Genomic DNA, 21,196 nt, shown 5'->3' on the forward strand with positions numbered 1-21,196 from the left:
AAACAGCACTGTACCTTCACCAGTACACAAACAAGCTGCCGTTCACCACTGCAGAACTGAGTCTCATTGAAGGTAATGGCTCTAACAATGAGTGTTATAGAGCAATATTCAAACAAACCTGTAACTCTCCTATATTTATGATGTTGATAACAGCTTGTTGTGAATGTTAAATTCCATTCTGTGAGAACTCTGATGAAAGCCTCTCATCTTAATGGTAACACTGTTTTCTGAAGATTTATATGTGTGAACCAACCTTGAGCTAATCCTTCTGTCCTTCCTGACTCTCTTTCTTATCTTACTACACGTCATCTCACGTCTACAATTGTTAGAAAATGTGTATATCCTTGTGTGTCTCATTAAACGTTTAGAACATTGTGAACGGAACCCTGCTTCGTGTCCCTTTGTTCTCCAAGATCTCGCCACTGCTTTCAGAGTCAACTCACAGAGTTCAAGCCAGTAGATGATAGAATACAAACCACAAAACCATTGTGATCGGATTGTTTCAAACAAAGCTGTCAACACTGCTTTACAAGAAATGCACACATTCCAATAGACATGACATCAGCAGTCCAATGGTTTGAGAAAACATGACTACATCACACATTTTTCACATTCACATCTTTGTAATTCTGCTGCCTAATGTTACATTGAAAACACATATCAAAGATGGTTATTGTGTGATGCTCGATCTTCACTCCTCGATGTGCATTTTAGGAATTGGGACGTCCTTCAACATGGCGTGCTGAGAACGATTTCCAGGAGAATCGAGGATCGAGGAGTCGAGGTGGTACAAATTTTGGAATTGGGAAAAGCCCACAGACAGTATTGGTAAATCCCCCATAAATCCCTAAAATAAACTCACATTCACATTCATTTATACTTGATTAATCCCACATTAGAGAACATTTTGTATTTTCTGTATTTCCCAATTTCGGGTCACACTGCTGCTGAAACGTGTCGGGATGTGACATATTTGGTTAATAAGGCTTTATTGGTGTTTTTCACAATATAAGTGGCTGTATACACCGTTAAGGCCACCGACTGTAGGTAGACAGGCAACAACAGGAACGCTGATACGGAATCTAACCAATCAGAGCAGACTGGGTCTCAGACAGAGGGTGAATACAGGTGCAGCAGCCACGTGTAGTATGAGAAAAATAAAGTGTTTTTTGAACATTAAAGCATGTAAAATACAAGTATGAACCTGGAAATTCTATATAATAGATCACCTTTAAATGTATTTTTTTAGTGTTTAGCTCTTTTTCTATGCACATTCTATAGTTTTGGAGAGGTTCAGGACACCAGTGACACCACAAACTACAAACTCCCTAGCTCCCATAAGGTTAGGAAGGTTAACCAGGTGTGATTAACAATATGTAGAAGGTATGTGATGATTTGCATAGTTCTGGTATAAAGCATGTCCTAGTTATTATTATTCAAATATGACTTATCATAGACAATTTTAAGCCATGTTTGAACTGATGTACTTTAGTACATCTAGTACTAGAAGTACTAGAAGATGTTACTTTTCAAATAAAACCTCATAGATGCATAGGTCTTCTGTTATAAGCTTTTCTATTTGGGTATGCCAAATAGGTGAAGTTAAAGGGCCAAGGACTTATGGTCATTGTCATTAAAGCCAAAAAAGTTGAATACAAGTTAAGGTAATCGGTCTCGCTTAATAGATTTTGGATCAATTTAATGGGTCTTTTCATGTTAACAAATGTCATAAAACAATTCTTAATTATCAAGTCTCCTACTGAATCCACTCATGAATACATTCCTTAAAATCAATGATACTAGCCCTTACTATTTAAAGCTATGACAAATAATTATTCTTTATTTAATGGAGAAATTAAACATTTGAGAGGGTGTTTTGGTTACTAGCGTATATGGATAGTGTTTAACATTGGAAATATTTCCACTCAGTAGTTGCCTAAATGGAAATAATAACGTTTTTTTCATGTTGTTTTTTAGTTGTTTTGTAGTCTTGTTCAAAAATATTGCTTCTCTCTCTCTCTCTCTCTCTCTCTCTCTCTCTCTCTCTCTCTCTCTCTCTCTTTCTCTCCACACTGAGATGCAATATCAGCCATGTTTGTTTTGGTTCAGTTTAATTAAAGTCCCAGGAAGCTCAATCATCTTCAACACTGACCAAATTACAAGGAGTAGTCGGGGCAGGAGGACCAGATTTAATATTATCTGGCAGAGGCCGGAGTACTCTTCACTTTTAATTAGAGAGTTAATCATTTTCAGCTGGCGAAACACCACTCAACCATCTCACAAGCACTGGGTCGCTGAGTTTATGGCACATCTTGAAAGTGTAATACTGAAACCATCGATCATCTCAGATACTACATACATGTACTGAACTTGGGTTAAGTTTTTTGTCTCATGTATCTGTGTCTTTTCTTGCGATCATTAAACGTGGCAGTTTTTGTACACACTGTTCATTTAAAAATCAAGCATACATTTGAATACAAAATTATATAATTCTAGATTAATGATTCCCTGGGAATTTGGGCAAATGCACTTAATATACAAAATTCACATAACATAACATTATCTACACCGGTAGGCTATTTCTTTTTTTATTGATCAAAGGTGTAAAATATTTGAAACATACTGTATAAGGGTGAAGTGAGAAGCTTGATTAAGTATGTAAAAATTGTAGTGACAAATGCATACTAGAGCTAAAGGTAAAGTTTTAATTGACGATCTAAAGAAGATCTAAATCACTTGTGTGCTTTTTCATCTTGTACTGTTCTATCTGGAAATCAGGCTGCTGGGCTGATGTTTTCTACTTTTCCCTCCAGTCCTGCTTTCTATGTTCTATTCTTTTTACATTCTGCTCATCATGGTGACCAAGCAATATGGGGCAGAGGTTTAAAAGTAGAAGCCAATCTGTTATGTTGATGTCAGATTCCTGGTGCAAGCTTCTTTTCTCACTAACTTCTGTTTTATTGCATATTTCTGTTGTTTACTTTTTTTATATAAAAAAAGTGGGTTTGTTATAAAACAATTGTGTTTTTTAATCCCATATAATGCAAACAGAAAATTGTGTCCTCTGTTTCACTGTTGTTGTTTACAGTGTTGTACACAATGTGTATTCACTAGTCGTGGAGAGCCTGAAAAAACAAATCAAGCAATGTATCAACACATTATGCAAGATTTATTGTCAACCCGAAGCTTGAATTATTTCCCAACACAGCCCAAATTGCACATGGCCCAGAGGTTAGCACAATTCCAAGTGTTATTGTATCCTTTACTTTGTGTATATGTAATTCTACATTTCATAGCGACAAACCTATTTATCAAAACATTTGAGAAATTGAGAGCATTAACATGATGCTGCATAGTTTCAAATAATGGTCAAAAATGGCTCTCAATCAGGATAATAATGTTGTTCAACTTCCTGTTTAAACAAGAATAAATTACACATTATGTGAATGCATCTGACAGGAAGTATGACTGCATTAGCTAGTGTTCAGTAATACCGAACATGCTGTTAAAACAACCTTCACTACCAGCCTGCACGCAATAACAGCAGCAACAACACAAAGAGCATTAACAGACGTATTTGAAATCAACCACCCACTTAGCCCTGCAGGGAGAAAGCTTACTTTGCCCTAAAAACTCTCTCTCTCTCTCTCTCTCTCTCTCTCTCTCCTCTATTTCAGTTTCATTCAATACAAATGTATTTGTGCTGCTAAGGAGGTAATTATGTGAGTGCAGCACAGATAGAGAGTAGTACTAAAAACTCAGGGAAAAAAAATCTTCTCTGGTTGCTTTAGATCAGATTTCTGAAAAGCATTTGATTGCATTCTGACAGCATTAATTTTTTATTCATGAGAACTTTTCAAAATATCTAAATACCTTTTGAAACCATTTAAGAGATAAGAAATTTTCAAACTTCAAAAGTATTTTTTATGATATCCCTTTTTGTGTTGAAAACTGGAACCGTCTGTACAGTTAACTTTTCCCACATTTCTATCTGCATCCAAATGGTACAGCGAAGATAATAGACCAGTTTTTATAATAATTTCAGTAATAATTAGGCGGGGCTGTAGTCAAATCCACCTTTGTCGAGTCCAAGACAAGTCCAAGACCAGGACTAGTCGAGACTGAGTCAAGACCAAGTCCAAAGAGGTTCGAGTCCAAGTCAAGACCGAGTCCAAAAAAGTTTGAGTCCAAATGAGAGACAGTCAATACCGAGACAGAAAAAAAGAATCCTCTTCAAGACCACTTACTTACCTGTTCATAATTTATGTAATGTGAGGAGAGTATATCTTCTATTTTAAGATGATAATTTTGCTTTATTATTTGTAATAATCAAAAAGCAACTGCAGAGTAACACACTATAGGATCAAATTAGGCCAAATTATTTACTTAAAACTTTCCCATTCTTTAACTTATTACTTGTCCTGAAGAATTCATAGTACAAAGTGCTCGCTGACACTGTGTCTGTGGCCAAAATAAAAATGATTGATACCTGATGATTGAGGTATATGACGCAGCCAGGCGTATACCAGCAGACCAATCTCGATGCCTGTTCTAGATGGATTTTTAATTAAACTAATACCTGTTTTCTAAACGAGCGTGCTTCATCAGTGGTTTAGTTTTGAGAGAGGAAGTTACTTTAGAACAAAAGCATATAGTGATGGACTCGGTCGAGACCAACTACAATATTTGGCAAGTCCAATGGCCGAGTCAAGTCAGAGTCCAAATAGACCTTTTTCACGGCAGACATGTTGATGTCATAGTAGGAAAAGCACAGGCGTATTCAAAACCATTAATGCTGGCTGCATGTCACTTAGGAGAGGTCCTGGTATTGTGCATGCTGACTCACTGAAATAGCTCACTGGGACACTTGATGGAATTGAGCCATCATTAAGGTTATCAATGCCAACCAATACCAACGAGTCCAAGACAAGTCCGAGACAACAGAAAAGCGCCTTGAGTACTACAGCCCTGTAATTAGGTCCCTTAAATTCTGAATATCCAGTTGAAGTAGCAGTGAGAGGTGACCTGGACTACACTGAAAAAGGCTTGAGTCGTCACCTCTATTACTGTTTAACAAGCTACCTTACCAGCTGTGACTGATACACCTCTCCTAATGATCCCTCTTAAAGCACAAAGGGGTTTTAGATATTACACTTTACCATACTTTAATACATTTTGCTTCACTCTACCATGGCCGTCAAGGTCTGATTCTGTGGTAGTATGTGCAGGCAGGCACATCTATCACCGTGCTGTATCAAAACAAAGGTTCTCATAATGCACCCTCACAACTCTGTTAAGCACATAGCTTAGTTATTAGAAGAACAAATGCAAACAAATAAAACAAAACGTGCATGACATGAATATTACCATGCATTAGTGGCCAATTGGATTTGTGGCAAAGTAAAAATGAACTAAAGCTTGTTTTATGGTTCTGCGTAGGCTCCACGCAGAGCTTTCGCCGTAGCCTACGTAAGTGGCCTGATGTTTATACTTGTGCGTCAAGGCGGCGTGTGTGTGTGGGGAGTGGGTGATAGAGCGAGGGAGAAGTGAGAGAGTGATGGCGATTAGCTTTGGAGCGAGTAGCGACTCTAGAGTCATAGTGAGAGAAACAAAGTGTCTCCTCTGTGCTTTCTGACCACGGTGGGAAATCTTTAGCAGGAGAAGTTAACCCTCTCCTTGATTTCATGTTGTTTATGGAGAAGGAGAACCAGGAAATGAGTCGGGGGAAATGCAACGCTACCAAGCCACGGCCGGAGGACGTGCTGCCGTTCGACGGCGTAGTTACATTTTTAGAGAGGTTAATGCTCAGGCTACGGGAGGGGCGGACCCGGTGCACCCCGCGAGAGGGGTCTGCGGGGGTACGCCGTCGATTAGACGCAGAAGCATAAAACGGCCTTAAGAGTACATTTGGCCCTGTGGATGAGACTGAAACAGGAGTGCAGCACTTTCTGCAGGTTTGGATAAACATGTCCAAAAAGGCCCACACAATGCTAATTTAACAGCTACCGGCCATGTTTTTTTTCACGAGAGGCTGAATGATAATGGATCATGTTCAGTTCTGTTACTGTGTATAATACTTTAGAAACCATGAATAATGTAGCTAGCATTGTCAAGCTTTATTGAAATTATGTATGAATGTTTTTAATTTGACACCACAGCTTGAATTTGTGGAACCTGCATGAATTGATAACTCGAGCATGTAAAAAATCCTGCTGTCTGAATCTACATGTCAATCATTTCATGCACATCTGGCTGAGTCTTGTGGACATAATGAACACGTACATCCTATAGTTTCCAACAAAGTTGCAGCTTTTTGTTAGTACAGAATCTTTATTATGTATGCTATTATGTTTCTGAGTATAATAAATTGATTTTTAATAATTTAATTATACTTTAGGGCTACAAAGGTCATGGTTACCAAGTAAAAAAGTGTTTCAAAGTAAATTATTTCTGCATTTCACCACTCATTTCTAAGAAAGGAAAACTATTTTTTTTTATTCTCCTTATATATGGAATGATCACTTCAGCAAGCAATCTGGATTCATTTGCTTTGTATGGAGTTTTGAAGTGGGTTTGCCACAACATTATTCATAAACATTAAGTGATATAGTAAGACATATAAAGTAATCTGACTTTTAAATTAAAGCTATTTGTAATTATTGCTGGAAGTAGCACAGTAAAAAGTTGGTTTCATTTTACCATAGAACTTTGTGTTGTTTCAGCAGTAATGATGTCTCTTGACCATAATTTTGATTAAGTGTATTTGAATCACTTTGAGAAATACTCTGACAACATCTAACACAGCAAGAGTAAGCTGCTAATAAATTATTGCTGCATCAGCACCGTGGGTAGTGAAGTGAAATGCTTTGGAAGCAAAATCTGAGGGCTTGAGGGTTGAAATGGTTCATAAAATTATCTATTGAAGAATGTGGTGTGACTTCAGCCCTACATGAAGCAAGTTGTGCCAGCAGAAAGACATTACTTTTTAGTCTCTTAAGGGATGATTAACTCCCCCCCCCACACCCACCCGCTCACACACGATGTACAGTAAGTAAACAGAATCCACCGAAAAGGATCACAAAAACGGAAAATTTCCCAGAAAATGAATTGCAGAGATAAGTGAAGAAAGGGGGCCATTTAAGGAGCATGTATGTGTGAATCAGTGTAATTAATGTGTTAATTTTTAATCAGATAATAATGTGGTCGCTGTGAGTCCTTGGATGTAAGGGCCTAGCAGGACCGTGACCAGACCCTGCTGGACTCCAACTCTGATCCAAACTCTGTCTCAATAATTTTGTTAAGCATTAATAAAGTTCTATTTTATCTTAACCCTTGTGTGGTCCTTCGGGTCCCAGTGACCCGAAGGACAACACAAGGATTATGTACTTCCCTTTACTTTGTTGAGAATTGCTCTCTAAACCCTGTTTCTTGTAAAGTAAGTAAGTAAAGTTTATTTCTAGAACACATTTAAACACAGTTTAAGCTGACCAAAATGCTGTACAAACAAGAACTAAGGTGCTGTATTAACCCTTGTTTAGAGAGCAATTCTCAACAAAGTAAACGAAAGTACATAATCCTTGTGTTGTCCTTCGGGTCACTGGGACCCGAAGGACAACACAAGGGTTAAACTGCAGTTCCTTCTCCCTTCTCAGACTGCTCTCTATATCAGACTCAGCAGGGTGATGCAAACTCTGTCCAGACAGCCATGTCTGGTAGGCTGCATCTCATTTAAAAAACCCAAACTTTAAAGAGCATGGCAGGATCAGAGGAGAGAGACGACGCTGCTTTTGTTGAAACAAAAAGTGTCTGGAGCGTACGTTTGCAGATTATGAGGTCCTTGAACAGGCAAAATAAAAGGACACATTTTCCTTCTGAAAAAGTTTGTTCAAGTAAGACACACAAGAATGAATGAAGTCTCTTTTTGGCAGTTCTTAACACCAAGCTGCAATTTTACCAGCAGAGACAAACTAGTTATTAATTTAATGTGTACATTCATCCTGTTTGCAAAGCGCTCATCAAAGTCTGACACTTTAAAAGTGAAATTGTTTGACTTTATTCTCTCATTAATCGCTAGACTTCAGGGAGTCAACATTTCTGAAACGCATCATCAATTGTTACTGTGCAACAGAAAAAACAGCACATATTCACACATTCAGCAACACCTCCCGAACACACACACGCACACACACACACACACACACACACACACACACACACACACACACACACACACACACACACACACACACACACACACACACACACACACACACACACACACACACACACACACACACACACACACACACACACACACACACACACACGGTATTTCAACATAATGATCAAACATTTATCCACTCAGTAATAAAATTGTTTTATCATTATAATTTGGGTTACCAACAGTGCTGGTTTCCTTTTTAGACTAACAGACAACACAAAATAGATGAGCTTTGCACCCAGGACAGCTGAATCCAGGGATATTTAAGCGCTAACAATGATCAGTTTTATATTCATTTATATACATTTGCAGCAAGAAATATTGTTGGCTAGTTAAAGCTGTGCTGTGGAGGTTTTTTTGTAAACAAACAAAAGTTGACATGTTTACATTTTGTGTTTCTTTTTGTCGTTGCATTGCTACCTTTTTGTTTTGGCTTATAAGCTAAATGGCTTGAAACCAAAAGCAGGAATGCATGCTTGCATGTGCACAAACAAAATTGGGCCTCACTTATAAAAACATTGCTCCATAGCACCACTAGTGGTCAAAAACTCCTCAGTGTACCTTTAATGCAGTTCCTAAATCATGCTGTTTATGCATCATTAATTGAGTTTCAAAGTTCATTATTGATCTCGACAACAGGTGATAAAAAAAATGCATTAAGTAGCTGATCTAGAGCTTTTGATCATATCATATGATCTTCATCAGCAGGTGAAGCTTGCTCAGCTGGATGGAAATCAAACATGGATGAACATCTCATGCTGTGTTCATGATATTTAGCCTAGTTTTGGGAGGATCTTCTGATTATCAATTAATATATAATCAAAATAGGGGGTATTTTTCAGAGCATTATAAAATGGCAAATTCCAACTCTCACCACAATATTATATACAACATGCAGTATAAAAGTTGTTTGACTACAGTGGAGTGCTGTTGCACCTCTCTAACCCTTTTAATTTAAGCACCCTCACACCTGGTCTGCTCTCATCCAGGAAGTCCAGGACTGGGTTGTCATAAGCCAGCTGTGCCTTCCTCTGGGCAGGCTCTTTCTGCGTGTTGACAGAGGTCGTCTGTGTCGATATATGCTCCTCTTCTTCTTCTCCATGCTCATCCTCGCTTGCAGAGCTGCAACAGACAGTTGCCTTGGTGATGAGGCGGTCGAGCGGTTTGAGAGAGTGCATCCACTTGGGCAGGAAGTCCCAGCTCTGGAGCTTAGTGGGCAGGTGGCGAGGACTACGAGCCTGCATCACATTTACCAAGGTGATGAAGATTGTCACCCCAAGGAAAGGAGCCCCAACGCCAGCCATCACCCGCCAGCCTGCCAGCGAGAGGCCCAGCACCAGCGAGGGCAGAAGCAAGAAGCAAAGGAGAAGGTACAAGACTGCAAACCAGCGGTACTTGGCAGTGCGCTCACCCAGGACACGAGCCATCCTTATCGGCAGGCGCATTAACGGAAAAGGATACCACAGCAGAATGCCAAAGACGTTGAAGAAGAGGTGACACAGAGCAATCTGCATACAAAGACAAGATGAAGAGATACAGGTTGTGGGTGCTAAAGAATGCAATTAACAGTCAATGTGTGTTGTCATTTACATCCTCAGACATGACAACATTCATTTCATAAACATAATCCAATGACACCATATAGTTCCAGACTAACAAAAACTCCCTGAAGCGTAGTAAGAGTGGTGAAACTTAGTTACTTCCATCTTATTTATGCATAATTCCAATTTCATAAATATACATACATTATCGTAATCTACCATCTGTGGATAATTTGTTGTAAACATATTTTTGTTTGTGTAGGAAACATATATCTGTGTTGACTCCCTTAGTGTTATCTCGCTGTCTGTGTCCATCCCCCTCTCTGAGAGGCATATCACTAGAAAATGTTTTTTCTTCTAAGTGGGAGGGTGGTGGTAATGGTGCCTTCACTTTTGCTTTTTTCCTCATTTTCCTGCAGTTTAAAAATGGCTGTTGTATCTGATAAAACACTGGCTTACTTGTATGGCCGCTGCTAGCTTGTTCCCAGGACTGGCCAGAGCTGCCAGCAGGGCTGTGGCAGTGGTGCCAATGTTGGACCCGAGGGTGAGAGGATAGGCCCGCTCCAGGCTGATCACACCAATACCTGTGGGAGACGACAGAAACAGAGGAAACCAGGGCAGTAAATAAAGATGGTTAACCAGGAAATTATATAGCTTCTATAGTATCCACTTCTTTCACAGAAACTAGTTGATGCACTTAACACTTTTGTGTTAAGACTGGGACTAGTTGCATTACAATCATCGGCTCTCAAAGCTGTGACAAAGACAAGTGTCAACAATGATAAACATTTGTCAAAGCTACACTGATTTGTCTTGAAAAGTGGAAATGTTTGATTAAGATTACAGTTGCTAAAAATCGGAATCCAGTGTCTTTACAAGGATAAGACAAGAAAAATCCACAGAATCAACAAAAATGTACTGAGAGAATTATTATTTTTATTAGAGTCATAAAGGCCTAAATAGGTTTAATTTCATCTCAGATAAATAAACAAAATAGAAAATCATTCGTACTTGGTGTTAAAGACGAACGAATGCCAATTTTTGAAAAAGCAACAGAGGAATCATAGAGGCTGAAATACAACTTTGCCAGATACGATGACTAATGAATGGCTGCTTGACAGCAAGTGAAGACCACAGTAGGGCAATGCTGCTATTCTGCTATATATAGTTATACAGGTACTGAAAGTGTATGCAAGTGGTTGCTTTCTATCGGTTTATTTTCAATACATGATACTAAGACATGGTAACAGCGAGGGTTGAAGGGGAGGTAGAGCTAAAATCTAATGTAAAAGAAACTGAAATACTTAATTGAGTAGGTCTGAGGATAGTAAATCATCCATGTCTATAGTCTCTTGCCTTTTAGCTTTTTTCTCCAAGCTGCTTAATTACTCCCGTTTCAAAGAAGACATGATTCCCATCTCACATTTATCACAGAGTAGCAGGCTCATGATTTAGTCATCACTGATTTTACATGCTTCATTTAGCCTTAGGCATACAGTGCCGGTTATGCAACAGACTCAGTCAGTGAAAATAAGCAGGTTAATGTCCTTATTTGGCCCCATGTAGCTGTCAAATGAGCCATTAGCCATCAAGAAAATCTGAGGTATTTTCTTCCCCGTATGAGAACATATTAATTTTAATGAACCATTAAATGCATAACAGGAGCAATCCAAACGTTTCCTCATTGTACAGTTCACCGTTTATTGCTGTAGCTGTGAATGTCTGTTCAGAGGTTGTGGTGTTAGAATTTATAACTTGGTGGCCTTGGAAACAACAGCCCAGTTTACGAGCTAATAGATCCATCCATCCATCCATCCATCCATCTTCGTCCGTTTATCCGGGATCGGGTCGCGGTGGCAGCAGCTCCAGCAGGGGACCCCAAACTTCCCTTTCCCAAGCCACATTAACCAGCTCCGACTGGGGGATCCTGAGACGAGCTAATAGATTACAGTAGTAATTCTTCCAGGTTTGATTGACAGTCAAAGGTATGTGCTATTGTTCTCTCTTTAAGCTCACAAAATGCAGTGGCAAACCTCAAATGCCAGAAGCAGAGTCCAGGCAAGTAGCATGACTGATAGCCACTTCTGCACAGTGCTGGTCCACTCGAGGATAAGATCTGATATTCTGCACAGTTAGAGTCCAGTTTGATAAGACATTACAAGAGAATTCCTGAAGGCTTGCACCAAATGAAACATAACTGCGGGCTCAGAAGGAGAAGAAACTTCACATCAGCCCAACCTTTAGACTGGGCAGATGCTACGATCGGACTTTAAACAACATTTTCTCAGAGATCACCCAATACAAACTGGAGAAAACTAACTGAGCAGCAAAGTCAGGTTGGACAGTGAGAAGTACGAATGGCATGTGAACGGTAAACTAAAGTTATCAACCTCTCAGAAAAGTAAAGTTATGAATTTGAACAATATCAGTGCTTTGCCGCACTCTTAATTACTGTATATCTGATTGCTCTGTTGCTTTGTGGATGTTAACTACTGCCACGATTAACTGTCCAAATTGCCTGAAAGTATATTTCTATTGAGAGAATAAAGTGGTGGACAGGGATGAAATTGTTGTTTAGCATTACTCACATATCTTTCATACTGTATAACCAAGCGATGCTGCCACATGGTTTCACACTCACACAGAGGTGATGACAGTGTACACAGTTATATTGATATTATTCAGCCTTTTAATGGCTGAGGGTGTTTTAAAATGGTTCGGCCTACTGTGGTCATCGAGGTGGGTGGTGGTCAAGAGCAAGGAAGATAGTACGCATCCATGAGAGTAAAATTACTAAAGTACTTACACTACTGGTCAAACGTTTTAGAACACTCCAATTTTTCTAGTTTTTTTTATTGAAATTTTAGCAGTTCAAGTCCAATGAATAGCTTGAAATGGTACAAAGGTAAGTGGTGAACTGCCTGAGGTTAAAAAGAAAAGTAAGGTTACCCAAAACTGAAAAATAATGTACATTTCAGAATTTTACAAAAAGGCCTTTTTCAGGGAACAAGAAATGGGTTAACAACGTAAAGCTGTTCTACAGCAATGGAGGTTGATCAAGCTTTGAAAGTTGGTGCTACCAATTCCCACAGGTGTTCCAACTTGTCTGGATTACTTACAACCCCCTCTGTTTGTATAAAAGTATTGTTGGAACACACTGTGGTACCGTACCCTCGTGCGCATTATTTGAACAGTATTGTACTGCAGAAAGTAGTGTGTTGCCATAAAAATGGCGGGAAAAAGGCAATTAACATCGGAAGAGAGACAGACCATCATAACACTTAAGAATGTTGGTCTTTCCTACAGAGAAATTGCGAAGAAAGTCAAGGTGTCAGTGAGTACAGTATTCTTCACCATCAAAAGGCACTTAGAAACTGGGGGAAACTCTGACAGGAAGAGGTCTGGCAGACCCAAAGCCACAACAGAATCAGAAGACAAGTTTCTGAGAGTCAACAGCTTGCGTGATAGGTGGCTCACAGGACAACAAGTGCTTCAAGCACAGCTTAATAGTGGTCGTAATAAGCAAGTCTCAGTTTCAACTGTAAAGAGAAGACTTCGAGCTGCAGGTTTGATAGGTCGAGTTGCAGCAAGAAAGCCATTGCTAAGACGTCAGAATAAGAAAAAGAGGCTTGCCTGGGCCAAGAAACATCGTCAATGGACTACTGAAGACTGGAAGAAGGTGTTATGGACTGATGAATCAAAATTTGAAATCTTCAGCTCATCACGCAGGATTGTTGTATGCCGTCGAGTAGGCGAAAGGATGGTTCCTCAGTGTGTGACATCAACTGTCAAACATGGAGGAGGAAGCATGATGGTCTGGGGCTGTTTTGCTGGATCCACGGTCGGTGATTTGTACAGAGTGAAAGGCACCCTGAAACAAAACGGCTACCACAGCATTTTACAGTGCCATGCAGTACCCTCTGGTATGTGCCTAGTTGGTCAGGGGTTCATCCTACAGCAAGATAATGACCCAAAACATAAGTCCAAGCTATGCCAGAACTACCTTAGCAAAAAACAACAAGACCAGCACTCACCAGACTTAAACCCCATTGAGCTGGTTTCCTACAAGTGCCACACATTTATGGGAACTTTTGCAACAGAGTTGGGAAGAACTTTCTGAAGAATATTTGAGTTCCATCGTAGAAAGAATGCCACGAGTGTGTTCACCTGTTATATCTGCCAAAGGGGGCTACTTTGATGAGTCAAAAATGTAGAATACATTTTGGTTTATAAATTGATTCCATGATTTTTTTTAACTTAAATTGTTCATTTGTTCTATTCTTTCATTTCAGAGTACAATAAGACATTGAACTGCATGAATTTCAATAAAAACTTGGGGTGTTCTAAAACTTTTGACCAGTAGTGTAGGTCACCAAGAATGTATGAAGTTTTAATTCTAACCCTAACTGACAACACAAACAGAACACAGAGCATTTATTTAATATCTTTCCAGCAGCTATAAATACTGTACCATACGTCACCCACCTATCAGGGGAGTCATGGTTGAAGTAAAGACAGAGCTGCTCTGGACCACAAATGTTACCGCTGCACCCACAAACATGGCCATGTATCCTGACAGCCACCCACACGGATATGGCAGGTCTGTTGAGATAAAGAGAGGAAAGATGGAAATTACCCACATGTATATTAAAACACATAAAAGCTGCTACATGTTGAAATGCTGTGTAAAACCAGCAGCTCAAAAGCATGCCCACCTGTGTTGATGACTTTATGGATAACCTTTGCGACTTGGCCTTTAAGAAGAGAGTTGAGCAGCTTGACCAGAAGCAGCAGACAGGTGCAGAGGACAGCCAGAGAGCCTGCCAGGAGAATCAGGCCCACCGTGAGGTCTGACAGTCCAGTAGACACAAACAAATGCCTACCTGTAGAGTGACAGGACCAGCAATCATGAGGAAATGATCCCACAAGCACACAGGCTCACTACATTTTTAACAGGGCTAACACTGAAAAGAAAATGCATACTAAAAATACATTGTACAATTCACAAGAGAGGGTGGGTGACAGATAATATTGAGTTTGAACTCACACTTCAGTGACGAATGGGACAAGTCATGACTGGGGCCACAGTTTCCAGTGCTCACATTGCCAGTGGACTGCAGAAAGAAAGAAAGAAAGAAAGAAAGAAAGAAAGAAAGAAAGAAAGAAAGAAAGAAAGAAAGAAAGAAGCAAGCATCTGCGATCAAACCACAAATTAGCAACACATTTTTCACTGGCAGCAGTGTCAGGCTCTATTTGGCGCCAGAGTGTGATACAATGTGTCTGCATGTGCAGGAGACAGCAGTGGAGACAGTGCCATTACCATAACAAGGTCAGTCTGGCACCATTCTTTCACCAGGCTCCTGTTCCTCATGTCCTCATTTCCCATGGCGATGCCTGTGATCACACACTTGTCCAGCTGAGGATGAAAGAAGAAATAGTTCTCATCTTTTCATATCAATGATTCAAAGGAGAGCAAAACTTTCAGTCCTTCAACGAGAAAGCCCAACAAAGCCATACGTTCAATTCCCCTTACAGCCAAGACACTTAGCTGTAGTGCCTATCAAGCTTCCCAACCTTGCACGGTTAAAACAATAATAATATAACAATAATAATTCATTATTATATGTTGATGAAAGAATAACAGTGGCAGATGTATAACTCAAAATTCTTAGTACTTTTTAAAACAATGGGTCCTTGAGTTCAAAGAGAGGTAGACAAAAGCAGGCCTTTCATTTCTAGCCTGCAACGACAAATTTGCCAGCTGAAATGGCAACTGATGCAGTTCTTATCAGCTGTAGCTAATTAAGCTAACGTTGGCTACATGAGTTATTTCAAAAAGTGAAGCTAACGCTACATGTCCCGGGCAAAAAGTCAGCAACCTCACCAGTTCATGATCCATGTAGAAAACATATAGAAACAGCATTGCTCTTGTATTGCAGTGCAGAGCCCTGTACATTCTTTAAATACAGAGTAGACTCTTAATACAGAAATCAATTGACAGACCTGCTATGACTACTTCCGGTGGCTAAGCTATGATTGGACAATCACTGTTTGGGGGAGGGGTTTAGCAAATGGTCAATTACAAAAATGCTGATTGGCTGATAGTTTTACCTGTATGATGAGCTTTGTGACTGGCTCGGTGATGACTTTGAGCAGCTCAGGTGCTTCTTCCCCTGGTTGAAGCTTGAAGCTGGTGACCAGCATGTGTGACAGCCGGGCCATGAGGCCACTCGCCACCTCCAGCGGCAGCAGAACCAGCACCGACAGCCAGTTGAAGCAGTCGTGGATCGTTGCCCCAGCAAAGGCACTGCAGTGGTTCACAATCATTTTGTCTGTTAAATAAGGTCAGCCTGACCAACTACTCAAAATGATTGCTTGCTAATCTGCTTTTCATGGCTCAACTTTTTTTGATGTGTGTGATGTAATGAGCACTTTAGTTTTGACTTTTTTTTATTTTACCAGACACAGATTAAGCAACATGCCATCTGTTCAGTGCTGTATATTTTCAAGCCAAATGGTTACTGGTGTGGGATCAATGTGGATAGGTGCCATTATTGTCACTGAAATTACACTCAAATGTAGGCTGAAGCAAAGAATGCTTTATCTTCTCTATTTTCTCCTCTGCACTTTTAACACTTTCATTACTCTTTCCTTCATCTCCATATTTATCCCCTTCACTTTTCCATTTCAATTTCTTCTTCCCTGCTCTTCAGCTTCCCCTCCACTTATACTCTTGCCTTGCCTCCTTTCTTCACTCACCGTTGAAACTCGGTCCTCTCCGCTGCTTGCATCATTGCCACAATGGTGTTTGTGACTGAAGTCCCAATATTGGTCCCCATGATGATTGGAACAGCTGACCTCACTTCTAGCACTGTAAAGTGAGACCAAAGCTTAGTGGTCCATTTCACTTGAATGTCATCATTCTTAAAACTGTATGCATATGTAGTTACACCAAAAAAAATTGTAATTGGGTAAACGTCTGCTTCATTGTTAATGGGGGTGAAAGGTGATTGCAATTTGCAGGTGAGTGGAGGCAGTTTAGCCTTCACACTGTGCAGCGGGGTTTAATGTTGAGGATGCCTTTAATGATGATGACCCACTGGACATGTTCACGCCTGCACGTCTATATAGACACACATCCATTTCTTCACATCCATTCCTTTGCATCTCTTTTTGTCTTTAATAATTACCTATAATCGTTCTACTAGGTCTCTTATAGAAAGGATTTAGAAGCAGAGCGGAAGCTCCTGCATACTGTTGTTATTCACTTTAACCACTTTAATGAAACGAGAACTCGGAGCCTGCACTTGTTAGAAACTGACAGGCCATAACCTCACTGTGTAATGATCTTACGAGGCATGATAAACTGTAGACTGACTGAGATGGTGGGAGATTACGCAGTGTGAATGGTTTGATTTCATCATCTCTTTTGCCTGATATCAGACAGAATTGTCAACTCGTTACACTCCATTTCCATCTTCAGTCTGACATTGCCTCCATTCTAACCGATTTCCGTGGGCGAGGGGGAAATGGTTTTCCTTAACCAATCACTAGAGACCAACATATCCGGTTGAATCTAAAGTCATTGTAAGTTGACACTGATGCGTAGCCATACCAATATACTGGTTTTGCCAGGGCTTTATGAGTGGAGCGGAGTCAAGTAAAAACAACAACAACAACAACAAACTACGATGTCAGGTGATATTGACAAGACGTGCTGTATAGCTTGACAACGGCAATAGTCCCGCCCCTGGCTCTGATTGGCTAATCGTGAGTGAGTGAAAAAACAATAATAAATGTATTCCACCAACAAGTATTCATAGCTAATGCCTGATATAGCTTATTATGTGCAGTAGACCTCCACTGTTGTCCAACAAACATTAAATACACATTAATGAGCTACAACATTGCACTAGCTGACATGTTCCCTTCATTAGGATAAACATGGGCACTGTAGTTTATTTTGAGTTAATCCCAAATACACCGTTTGGCAACCAGAAAGAGCATCAGCTGTGTATTCATCCGCAGCTGAAAATAGTCCCTAACAAATGCTCTATTTACTTCTGTTTGAGTAATGTTTGCTAAAAACTACAGTGCCCAGTGTTCCAGGATATTACTTTGCCTTTTTAAAAATTAGAATATTGAATTGGAACACAACATTTTGTCATTGGTAAGACTGAATGGGCTTGGAGCTGAGAACCACAGACAGGAAGTTGCAAAGTATTGAGAAATTGACTAACACATTTTTGGTCTTGGTTTTGGTCTTTTCGCAACATTTTGTTAACAATAACATCAATGCAGAATAACACCAGTGTTTAAATTATGTTACAACATGGGAGAATGTACTTCTGCTACAGTAGTTTACACTTGACTGCTGGGGAACAGTAATGTTGGCTATGTGTAAATATAAACAGCTAAATCTTCCTCTGTCCTAATATTCATCTGCCTACATGTATGTGTTTAACCTAAGCTACATTTGTTAATTTGATCCTAAATGCTAAGCCTTAAATCAAGCAGCATCATTTAATGTATCCTTCATAGGGAACACAGCATGAGATGGAGCTGGGTGCCAGAAAACTAAGATTATAACTATAAACTGCAAATTAATTTGATTTATTTGTTATGCCACACATGCACCATGGGAGTTTTTTTATTTTATTATTGCTATGTTATTGTTTCTGTTTACTGTAAAATATTTGCATGCAAAATAATAGCCTGGAGAGAAACACAGCAACAACATCTCAGAATAAATTAGGCCAGCCTGGACATCATTCCATTTTGTAGTGTTATTTAAAACCTCAAATAACTTCTTGCGCTCACACATTTACACACACTTTAATGCTCATACTCACGTCCAGAGGCCACCAGACTGACGACAATGGATGTGGAGGTGGATGAGCTCTGGACTAGCACAGTAACCAAGATCCCCACCACCAGCCCTGCCACAGGGTTAGACAGCACCGCATTGTCCTGGAAAATGTCCCCTGCCACTTTACCTAGTTAAATATGCCGGCCACATACACACAAAGACACAAAAAATGCAGGTCTCAGACATTACCACATTGCCAAGAGCAATGTTAAACAAAATTCAAATTGCCTGTTTCCCCAAATCCAAAAAGGTCACCAAATGAAGCTTTGCGGTAAATTATAGGCTACAGCAGGGCCCCAATAGGAGAGAGTGAACTGTTCTGCAGTGACTCACTAATTGTCAAACATCAACTGTCTGAGTCACTGTCAACCCGCTGAGGGGGCAGTGAGGGTTATGGTACTTACCCCCTGCTAACTGGAAGGCAGAGCTCAGAGTGTCCAAGGAGCAAACAAAGAAGAAGAGGAGGATGAGGAGGAGGGGCATTTTAGATAAATTGATAAGGAGCTGTTTGATCGGACTCACTGCTGTCGGCTCTGGAGAGCTATCTGCTTAAAACAACAACAACCAAAGAGATGGTTAGCCTCACAATATGCCCCACAGTGGAGTGCAAAGTCACCAAAAAATACATCAAAGATAAAAAAAAAAAAAACTGGCAATTACATCACACTATTTTTCTCATTCTTGTGATTTAAGTGTTCTGGATGAGAGATATAGCCTCAGTTTGAATTCTCACATAGAGAGCAAAGCCATTTTACATACTACATTACACATATGCAGCCAAAACTGCTGAGTGACAGCAGGACTTTGCTTTTGTTGTCCAAGCAGCGTGATCCCACTGGCCCTGTGTGTCTTTATCTAATGAGCATGTGGTTCTGCTTCTGCTGTTATTATTTGCCTTTTCAAAGAGATCAGACTTGCTGCCAACCCAAGACATGAATGTGCAATTCTTCTCTTTATGCCACTCTTGTACCTTTCTCTTTAGGGAGTCTGTCTGCCTCCCTGAGTGAAGGTTTGCTGAAGGGACGATTGGTATGTTGGCTGTAGCCCTCAAGACTGCTGCTGAGATCAAGGCTGGAGCCCATGCCGGACTCCCCGTCCTCCTCCTGCAGGAGTTTGGGCTGTGAGGAGAGCTGCGTGCCATGCATCCTCAACCCTGATAACAAATAACAACACACCAGTATACACTCAGGTGGGGAGGATCAGCTTTGAAGCATTTCAAACTAATAAACAGAATGATGGGAATTGAAACTAATAAGTTACCATTGTAGTGGAGCCCTGTGCTCCGTCCATAAGACACTATAGTTATAGACCGAGAGGACATGGTGCTTTGAATGCTGCGTGGAGACATGCAGGTAATTAAAATCACAGGATGACACCGTTGTACACATGTGACAGTGAATGTGTTTATCAGCCACCTGCAGCAGTAAAAAGAAAGCCAAAGAAGACCAACATGTCTGTATATGAGCCCATCTCTCACCATACTACTGAGATCAACAGACAAGAAATTAGAAGGGAAGAAAGGTTTGTAATTGGCAGCTGTTCTTTATTCGAGGTCGAATCGCACACTTAAACCACATACACCGCGAGGCATTGTCTCGCCTCGCAACAAATAAGCAAAAAAGAATGAAACACCAGTATCCGTGTTAATTGTCTTGTCCTCCTTTTCCTGCAGCTGCAAGTCAGCTCTTAAAGGGACTCTCGGCTGTCTATAGAGCAGCAATTCCCTTCAAAGATTTTCACACTTTCGGTTTAAAGAGAACAATTTTTCCCCCTTTTCATGTCAGCCACTTTGCCTTATTTTGGGGACTCCAGTGGAGGAGGGAGTACTAATGTGTATCTGTAAAGCAAGGAGGATGCAAGTGAGTTCAGTAATTACAGCAGTTGAAATTACAGCAATTACAGTAGCTGCATCATTCTAATTCTGTGTGGCATCCTCCTGCAGCCACATGGGGCACATGTACGTCTATCTGTATGTGGGAGTATGTGAGACAAGTTCCACAGATTGCAGCTGAATATACTCTGAATGTTTTGTGCATAGTGTGTGTGTGTGTGTGTGTGTGTGTGTGTGTGTGTGTGTGTGTGTGTGTGTGTGTGTGTGTGTGTGTGTGTGTGTGTGTGTGTGTGTGCGTAATGTTATCATCTAATCTACCTGCCCCACGCTCATCTGTTTGCCGGTCTGCCACTCTCACTGTTTCTCTGTGTTGCTGTGAGTTTGCCTTTAAGTCACTGTGGCTCACACGTAATCTCTATGCTGTTTATCCTTCGCCATACTCTTTCTACTTGAGTTTTACTTAAAATAGAAGAAATACTAAGGATTAATGAAACATTTAGTAACAGTTGTCAGCGAGTGGTAGACTTTGTATTAAGTTTACATATAACGTTTGTATTGATGGGGGAAAAAAAACCTGATACTAATCATAAATATGTGATACTGACATATGCAGAAGTATCTTACCTTGTCTGAAACAGTCTGGTGTTGTGTATGACCCCCTGGAAAGTAGCAGACTGAAGTGTAAATCATCTTTAAATAAGCTACCAGGAAACACCTCATCTCGTGTCGATTAA

At 40.2% G+C, this 21,196-nt stretch overlaps 1 protein-coding gene across 2 annotated transcripts; it reads right to left on the minus strand.

Annotated features, from left to right (window-relative positions):
- Window positions 1-8,368: 8,368 nt before the first annotated feature.
- On the minus strand, window positions 8,369-21,196 carry slc34a1b (solute carrier family 34 member 1b). 2 transcript variants are annotated; one of them, XM_039814450.1, is made up of 13 exons: window positions 21,087-21,196; window positions 19,892-19,965; window positions 19,602-19,784; window positions 19,036-19,176; window positions 18,615-18,758; window positions 16,522-16,633; window positions 15,874-16,069; window positions 15,083-15,178; window positions 14,810-14,876; window positions 14,478-14,645; window positions 14,248-14,364; window positions 10,222-10,346; window positions 8,369-9,729 (listed from the first exon to the last, which is right to left on the minus strand). In XM_039814450.1, exons 2-13 carry the CDS (start codon window positions 19,950-19,952, stop codon window positions 9,136-9,138), a joined length of 2,004 nt encoding a protein of 667 aa, XP_039670384.1. In that variant the 5' UTR covers window positions 19,953-19,965; window positions 21,087-21,196; the 3' UTR covers window positions 8,369-9,135. The 2 variants fall into 2 exon arrangements, with proteins under 2 accessions (XP_039670384.1, XP_039670382.1); XM_039814448.1 differs by having other exon boundaries at window positions 19,036-19,179.

The sequence above is a fragment of the Perca fluviatilis genome, chromosome 10 (assembly GCF_010015445.1).
Source record: "Perca fluviatilis chromosome 10, GENO_Pfluv_1.0, whole genome shotgun sequence".
NCBI classification, from domain to species: domain Eukaryota; kingdom Metazoa; phylum Chordata; class Actinopteri; order Perciformes; family Percidae; genus Perca; species Perca fluviatilis.